The 8,981-nt window shown below is 31.0% G+C and overlaps 1 protein-coding gene across 1 annotated transcript; it reads right to left on the bottom strand.

Annotated features, from left to right (window-relative positions):
- Window positions 1-4,315: 4,315 nt before the first annotated feature.
- LOC131153627 (PAP-specific phosphatase HAL2-like) lies at window positions 4,316-8,770 on the bottom strand. Its single transcript, XM_058106060.1, has 3 exons — window positions 8,262-8,770; window positions 5,913-6,603; window positions 4,316-5,242 (listed from the first exon to the last, which is right to left on the bottom strand). Exons 1-3 carry the CDS (start codon window positions 8,692-8,694, stop codon window positions 4,936-4,938), a joined length of 1,431 nt encoding a protein of 476 aa, XP_057962043.1. The 5' UTR covers window positions 8,695-8,770; the 3' UTR covers window positions 4,316-4,935.
- Between the last annotated feature and the right edge of the window lie 211 nt (window positions 8,771-8,981).

Below are 8,981 nucleotides of genomic sequence, written 5' to 3'. Positions count from 1 at the left end.
AACCGAAATGTGAAACGGTTCATTTTCAATCTGATTCTCATTTTTTCAGTAATTTTTGTACACCCTATGTGTGAGCACCAGTTTGACTCAAAATTTTCAGTTTTTAAATTTTACATATAATTATGTAATAAGTCATTAATCTTATCTCCTTTAATTTTTTTTTTATTATGAAATAAATTAGTGTATGTGTATGACACATGCAAAAAACATTGCCCTGTACATAATTTTTTTTTTTTTACTAAAAAACGTGACTAGCATTTTTCAATTAAAAGACTCTAGTCCATCCAATGTTTTTTTTTTTTTGTACACGTTGAATGAACTATCGATTTTTCAAATGCATCAATTTGGGAAAAAAAGTTCAGTTCGAACTATTTTATAATAATTTTTATTAAAAATATTAAAATAGGAAGGAAAAAAAAAACTTCGTGTGCGTATATATTCACTTCTTGCCAAAAGCCCTATTCAATTGTTGTAATTTGTAAATGTTTTAATCTTTTGTACAAAAAATAGAAAAAAATATTATATTATATGTCTTTTATTTTTAGGAAAATTTTTCATGCAAATGCAAAATAAAAAATAAAAAATGGCATTCTTGCAATTCTTTACAAAATTTGAAACAAGAATAAAAACTATTTTTTATAACTAAATTTGTCTTAAATCTTTCAATAGTCACCTTATCTAACATTAAATCAACAATCATGTTATGTAACATGCACGAGCCCACATGGTAAGACTTTACTGAGTAAAGCAGTGTGGGGGCTACACTATTTTACCTAATAGAGTCTTGCCACGTGATGCTCAGGTCGTTCAACGTTTTTCTTAAATCAAATGAATGGAGTAAGCTAATAATGAAAGTTCTATTTTTTTTTTTCCTTTTTTTCTATTTAGTTGAAAATGAGATTTTGTTAAAAAAAAAAGAAAAAAACACCCTATGAAATAGGAAGAGCATAGATGCATTTGCATTAACCACTAAGGCATGCGTAGAAAGAGGTTCCTCTAACAAAGAAAATAAATGTATACTATACACAATCAAATTTCTAGTTTATTGAAATTTTCCATTGATTAGTTTCTCTATAAATATGTTTGATTATCACCACGCCTAAAATAAAATAGTTGAGAGGGATTTAATGGATATGTCATTTTATGTGATAGAAACAACTACATAAGTGTTCATCCCAACACCGTTGTCTTTAGTCATCGACTCTCTTAAAAAGAGCAAGAAGAAGGTTATACAACCATTAGTTTTTATTACAATATCCTCGACCATATTTGGGTTGCAAGGCCCATTCGTCCATTAATGGGGTAATGATTCCAAAAAAAAAAAGCAAAGTAACAAGATTTTAGATTTTAAATTTTGGCCAAAATTTTAATAAAACAAATTAGTGATGAATCACAAAAATACCTAATAATTATGGTGTTACAAAATGTTTGTTAGATGTATTTTTCATAAACATTTAATGATTAAATACTTTATGGAACAAGTAAAAATATAGTTCAATTTTTTAAATTCAAGTAGCCTATTAAACATAATGTTTTAAAAAATATTAATTAAAATTTTAGAATTCATACTTCATATATTAAAAGTGTAAAGTTGAATGTTAGTTTTTGTTATGTATAAAATATAAATACTAAATAGATAAAGAAAATTCAAATTTACATTAATTAGTTGACCTTTAGTAAAATCAATTCAAGAGCTGAGTGTCCAACTTACTTACAAGTTCAATTTTAAAGACCTATTCTACTTAATTGAACAATTTATAAAATTAAATTTATTAAATTAATATTATTTTTTTTCAATTGAATAAAAAAAATAAAACCGTGTGTCACATCAAAAATGTGTTCACTAATTTGGCAGTGTCGGGAACAACCCCTTAATTAATTATGGGTACTTGATAAGTCAAAATGCAATAAATAAAAAAGCATAATTATTTATATAAAATATTTAATTTAGGATCTCATTGACAAAAACAGGCCTTATTAATTATACCCAGAAGGCAGATGTATATATCAATTACTCAAAAGCATTAAATGGTACATAGGATGGCATGCAGCATATGCCCCACACACATTATTTAGGGAAGGAGACACAGACCCAATTCCAATTTATGCAATTGTAGGCACCACACACCATTTAATTAGTAAGTTTGGTTAGATGTATGTTTGTACTAGCAACAAAATTCATAACCCAAAAGGCTTAGCTCATCAATTTAGGTTACGTTTAATTTGCGAAATGTTTATTTATGAGAATATATAAAAAAAAAAATTATGTTGTTACTATAAAACAAATAATAATATTAAACATTTTATAAGTTTATAATGAGGAATAGATATAAAATAATTATTGTCAAATTTTATCATGATATGTCTATTCTTTTCTTATTATGTATTGAGTAAAAAAGCTCTTGATGAGGAGAATTGGAAGAACGGGATTTATGTAATCAACCCACTTAGTGGGGCTTTAGGCTTGTTGTTGTACGTATTATATCTTATTCCATTGAATAACTATTCTTCCGAATCAAACGAGTATAAGGTTTGATTTTGTTTGGATTCTTACCTTCATCAACCTAATTTCAAATTTCATTTTGACTTAAACTAGAAAGACCAATTCGCCCCATTAGACCTTACTTAGACTTGCCATCATGTGCTAGTGAGAATAATTTAGTTTAGTTCTGAATGAAAATTTATTGAATAACACAAAAATTAGGTCATTCCTATTTAAGGAAAATTGTAAAAACTTAAAATATTTGGTATGTTTGAATGAAATGAAGTGGGATGAATATATAAAATTATAAATACTGATGCCATATTATTTTATCCCATTCTTAGGTACTAGATAAATTATTTGGTGAATGCTAATGAAATATAATTAGATAAAATACAATTGACTGGAATTGAATTCATTAGTCAATTTCAATTCCTCAATGTTTTCATCCCAATTTTAATTTTATCCTTTTTTTTTTTTTTTCATCGATTTTTTTTTTTTTTTTTTTTTGTAAATGAAATAGGATTTTAAAATTTCTAGAAAAAAAATAGTTTTTAAATTATTCAAGGGCTCAAAATATTCAATTAGAAGTATGCTCAACACTCTTCTAAAAATAGTAACTCACCATTTGTTTTTCTTGAATTTTTCATTCATCATTTTCTCCCTTGATCCATCCTCTCTATTAATTCTTAATTATATCAATGTCATAATAAAAAGAAGCTACAATTAAAATGCAATAGATCATGGGTCATGTAGAAGCCCATTTGACTAGGGCTTATTATATTTAAAAATGAATGCTTATGAACTTATTTAAAAAAAAGCCCAATGGGCTCTAAACTCAGGTGAGCCCACATAATGAAGAAAACCCAAATTAATTTTTACATGAGTTGGGCCAATTTATATTAAAAGTTGCTTTCACATTTTCTTCTTGTAGTGTGCTTGAACCTTGAAAAAGGGTGAAAAAAAAAAAATTTAAGAACCTTTAAAAATTTTCATTAATATGCAAAAATCAATTTTATTTACGTCATCCTTGAAAGAACCATCGTGCTGTAAAGAATTGTCAAAAGCTTGAAACTTCAAAAATTTGTCCCTAACGTTGCAAAATATTTCAAATGTGAATTGTTTTCCATTCATCTCTAGTCTCACTATTTTGAGACAATTTTTTTGGGGGTATCAATTGGAAGCATGTACCTAGGTTTGAGCTACGCAATATGAGGTAACCTCTCTGCCATCCCATATCCTATTTCGCCCCTCACAAAATTTGAACTTGAGACTTCTAATAAGGATGTTTTAATTTGATTACTAGAATATCTTGTAAGACACATTTTGAAGCAATACTTGCATCTTAAAATTGAGAAAATGAATATAAAATAAACCTGTGCCTCTACGTGCACTTTATAGCAAGGTGCTTGACATGAGAAAGTGGGTCCTAAATTTAATCCATGAAAATTTCATTTCTAGTCAGAAATAGTAGAACTCATTGTCATATAACGAGTATTTAAATATAAGATGTAAGGAAGGTAAATTTATTTTGAAATTCCCTTTGCAATTTAATTGAAAGTTTCATAATACAACAACAAAACCAAGCCTTTAAGTCCCAGTAGGTGGGATCGGCTATATGAATTTTTTTCCTCCAATTTTCGATAAGGATTCATATTATAGTGATTTAAAAAATTTTACAATGCCTATCAGCTACCTAACACAACCCTCCTCCTTTACCCGGGCTTGAAATCAACTGTGTAAAAAAATAAAACAAAATTAGGGTATTAAGAATATCACAAGCGAAGAGAGCATCAAAGAAATACTACTGGGATATAAAGAGATGTAAAGGTATGATCAAGAATAAAATACAACTGTACTGAAATTTTGTGAAGGTCAACTTACCCAATGGCAATATCACACATGTCTAGTTGAAACGAAATCATTACAAGTAATTTACATCTTACGACAACATTCAATTATACCTGGCTTCATAAATGCTTTACAATAGAGTGGAGTCCTTGCAAAAGTAATAAACATATAGATAGACATGGATGTGCCTATGCAACAATTCCATCATTTCCTTGTAGCATTGCCCACCACAAGTCTCTTTTACATCTGCACTTTATTAATTATGTAACGATGTTGAGATCTTTGATTCCCTAAAAGCATAGCATAGGGTTGTTCAGTTGTAGTAAACAATTTTTATGTTCCACTTTTAATCTTTCAAAAACATTTATTTTCAATCAAAAAGTTAAAAAATATACATATATTTTTTACTCTTCTCTAATTTTTCAACACAAGCTTCAACTGTGATCAACACTCTTTTCTTTTTTATTCTTATTAAAAAACTAAAGATGAAAAAACAGGAATTATTTTTGACAACTGAACATTAACCCTAAGCTTTGATTAATTTCTTTATTTATTTTCTTGTGAAAGCCACTCTTAATTATTTGTTGCTGATTCATTTGGGCTCAAAGACAAGAGGAGAACCAACTAGCATCAACGGCTGTGATGACCTTATCATGAAGTTTCTGACCAGCAGAGGCTATGATTCCCCTGTCCACCTCTTCCAAGTGGGCAGCCTTTGAGAAATTCAGTGGAGAGCCTCCTGTGTCAGTGACCACACCTCCACTCTCCTGTATTATAATCACACCAGCTGCGTGATCCCACAGCCTCTCCTTCTGTCCTCCTCCCCTTCCAAACTTCATCAGTACCTCTGCATCCCCATTAGCTATTGCTGCATACCTCACCATGCTGTTCAAGCATATTGGTTGCTTTCTGCCATTATTGAAAACTAAGCTCAGCCTTCATTACAAATCTAAAAAAACAATTGTATATGTACACTCATTTTCAAATTAATTACACTCTGTTCTAAATGTTGGCACAGTGAGAAGTACTGTCATCGAATTGAAAATTTTATTTGTGAGTTATTAGGTGTCGGAAAAGGAATTTGTTAGACTTTTTGTGAATTAATTGTATCTCGACAATTTTGTAGGAAGATAAAAATAGTGTCATCCACTAGCTTGATCTCTCTGTCTTCCGTATTGAAACACATGTGTTGGAATGAGAGTTATTTTATTGTGAAAGGAGCATACTTCTATGCTTCTTGGGGATTATGTCCTAGCAATTTCCTAAGAAGATTTGAAGGAAAAAGAAGTAGGACCCACTTGTCGGGTCTCTATAAATAAAGTCCACTCCATAGAATTTTTTACATCTCTATCATTTTTAGTTAAAAAAAATTTAAATAAATAATGGGTGACTTTCTATGTATAGACCTAAAACTTTTGAATCAAATTGATTTTCCAATTATATATTAAGCCTTTGAGAAAGCAATATCAGAGCTTAATTGGCCAAATTTTTTGTAAGATATTCATATATTGTGATGAATATAGAGCAAAATTACTGTGTGTGTGTGTGAGAGAGAGAGAGAGAGAGAGGGAGAATGCACCTAAGCCCAAGACTGTGAGCGAGTCCTGCGGTGAAGGAGTGGCACCAATTCGCGTTCTCAACCGGTACACAGAAGGTCGCCGATTCAAGGTCATCAATGGAAGAATTAACCCTTGCTGCCCTTGCAGACTTCATCTTCTTATTTCCATGGAGCAGTGGCTGCACCCAAGCCTTCCCACCGCCTTTCTTCGCATACACCACACACCCTTTGTCGTCCCAACCATTCTCAGATGCATGCGCCGATGCTGAGCTCAACCTGGCAAGTATGCTACGGTAGCCCTGCTGATAACTCAGCCACTCCTTCTTCATAGGGTAGTTAGGGCACCCTAGCACCCCTACCACAACCTCCCCTTCCTCTATTAGGGCAAGTGACACAGCGTATTGGTCTCCCTGTAGGAAGCCCAGTGTCCCATCAACAGGGACAAGTGCCCAAAATGTCCCACTTGGGGTGGGGGACGAGGTGCACCTGCGGAGGGCTTGTAGGACCTCTGGAGTCCCAAGGGCCGTCTCTGGGCCCTTAAGCCCGAACCGTGGGGCTTGGCCTAGGCACTCGTTCACAGTTTTAACCAGGGATTCAGAGAGGTGACGGTCCATGTCCATGGCGGCGTCTTCTTCTGTAAGGATGGAGACACTTGATCTACTGCCGAGTGATTGGGACAGTACCCAACTCACCGTTGCTTGCACACTATAACCTGTCAATTAATTAATTGACATGGACCACCTCAAGAAACTTAGGCTCATAAGTCACTCAAGGAAAAGGGCAAATATAAATAAATAAATAAAGGTTACGTTGTTATTTTTTATTATCAAGAAAATAAAAAAATATACTAAATCCATGAATAAAATTTTAATTTTACACAATATTAATATTTAATTTTCTTAATTTTTTATTACATTAAAATAAATTTTTATTTTTTATAATATTTAATAGAAAATTAAAAAAAAAAAGGGAAAAAAGAGTTTTCTTATCATTTTCCGATCATTTCCTTTTCTTTTCCCAAGCAAAATTCTTAATCCAAAAGGAAAACAAGAAAGGAAACTAAAATTATACCAAATAAAAAAAAATTAGATTATGATTCCATATTTTTTAAATTTTAATGATATTAAAATTAAATTTTAGTTTTAGTAGTATTTGATATAGAGGAAAAATATAATAGAAGATAAGTTTTTTTCTTATTTCTTTTTTTTTTTTTTCTCTAATTTAAATTCTTGATCCAAACGAACCCTTAACATATGTCGAGTCCATGTTGAATGAAAAATTATTAAATATATGGGATGTATACATCTAATATAATTGGTGTACCTAATATTTTTTCATATTGAATAGAATTACTCTATAGAAAACATATTATTTATGGAATACATAATATTTTCTTATATGATCTTTCATTATCCTAATTAATTAATATTTTTATACAAATATCCTCAAGAGAGAAAAAAAAAGAAGAAGGAATAAATAAATCAAAATATCTTATCTGAATATCTATTACTAATAAAAAACAGTAACTTTTTTATCCGAATTTTTGTACGCTTATATCTTATAACTAAGCTTTATTTTCATAATACGAATCATAATTGATATAATAATAAAATTCTTGATGAAAAAAGGGTATGAGTGTTCACCATGAATAAAAAATAGATTCATATATATGTTGTTACTCAAGAAGTCATTGTCCTCTTATTAAAAAAATGACTATTTGTTAATGACCTATTAATTTAATTCATTTAAATTTTAGATAATCGGTAAACTTATCCTCTTTATATATTCCTCGCCTACAAATCATTAGAGTCAAAACTAAGTCAGCAAACATAATAATCACAAGACACAATGTCAAAAAAATTAACTCAACATACCATCCAATCAAACTCAAATCTAAATACTTTAACAAAAGCAAATAACAAAATCCTAATTTGACTTTTTCTTTTTCCATTTTTAAGAAAAAAAAAAAACTAAGTTAGTGGAAGTAAAAATCAATGAACAATATCACTTGAATCATTGTTGTCAAAGACATGCACAAATATTTTGTATATTAATGGTCAAAAAGTTTAACATCATGCTTATTCACTTAAAAGAGAAATTGAAAATTAAAGAAAACTCTTTCGTTACTTGTACTTAATTTTTAGTCAAGACCCGAATAGTTATTGTTCTTATGTTGTGTGTCGGTGCATGATAATAGTACTTTATATCGACACAAGTTCAATATGTACCAATGAGTAACGTGTATTTCTTTAATTTTAAATATTTTTTTTTATTATGTGGTAAAATCTTGAGAGAAACCGAATCCCGATTGGCTAAGAAAAAGGAATCAATGAGCAATTTAAAGAGGGAAGAAATAGTAAACAAATAAACCTGCAATGGTGAGTGGAGAAATGTCCTCCTCGGAATTGGCACGAAGGTAATTGGTGCTCGTAGAATTTAAGGTATGTTGAAGATTGCGACACAGAGCACAAGCCATCTGAACAGCTCTAATGGCAATATCAAGTTCTCTGCCATACTTCTCTTCTTCATCCGAAGATGTGACATGCTCCTCCTCCATTGTTGAAGAAGAAGAAGAAGAAGAAGAAGAAGGGTACAAGCAGTGGTTAAGTTTTGGCTTGGAGACAGAACAAACAGTTAATGCTTGGGTAGGGCTGAGTGCTAATTTTCTAGTACTACTGTGTATAAAGTCGGAGCAGAAGAAGAAGAATAAGCTTCCAAAATGCTCGGATGGGTGGTTCTCTCTTCTCCTCTCCACCAACCCATGTGAGAATTTAGTGGCAATGCTTGAGCTTATTATAGCCATCTCTTAATGAGCCCTCTCTCTCTTCTCTCTCTCTCTCTCTCTCTCTCTTTCTCTTGAAATTTGCTCCTTGATTAGGCTACATATACAATATGTGAGTGTTTGCCAAGTGGCAAGAGAGATATATATACACAATTCCCGAGAAAATCTTTTGGCGTGGGGTGGGGTTTCTCTTTTCATATCAAGTCTCCCATGAATTCTGGGCCCTCTCCTCTCTGTGAATTTATTTATTTTTTATTTATTCTTGTCTGTGATCAGGGAATTAGTGGAAGACTTTGATGTTCAGAATG

The sequence above is a fragment of the Malania oleifera genome, chromosome 4 (assembly GCF_029873635.1).
Source record: "Malania oleifera isolate guangnan ecotype guangnan chromosome 4, ASM2987363v1, whole genome shotgun sequence".
NCBI lineage: Eukaryota > Viridiplantae > Streptophyta > Magnoliopsida > Santalales > Ximeniaceae > Malania > Malania oleifera.
This window is presented reverse-complemented; position numbering and strand designations above follow the sequence as displayed.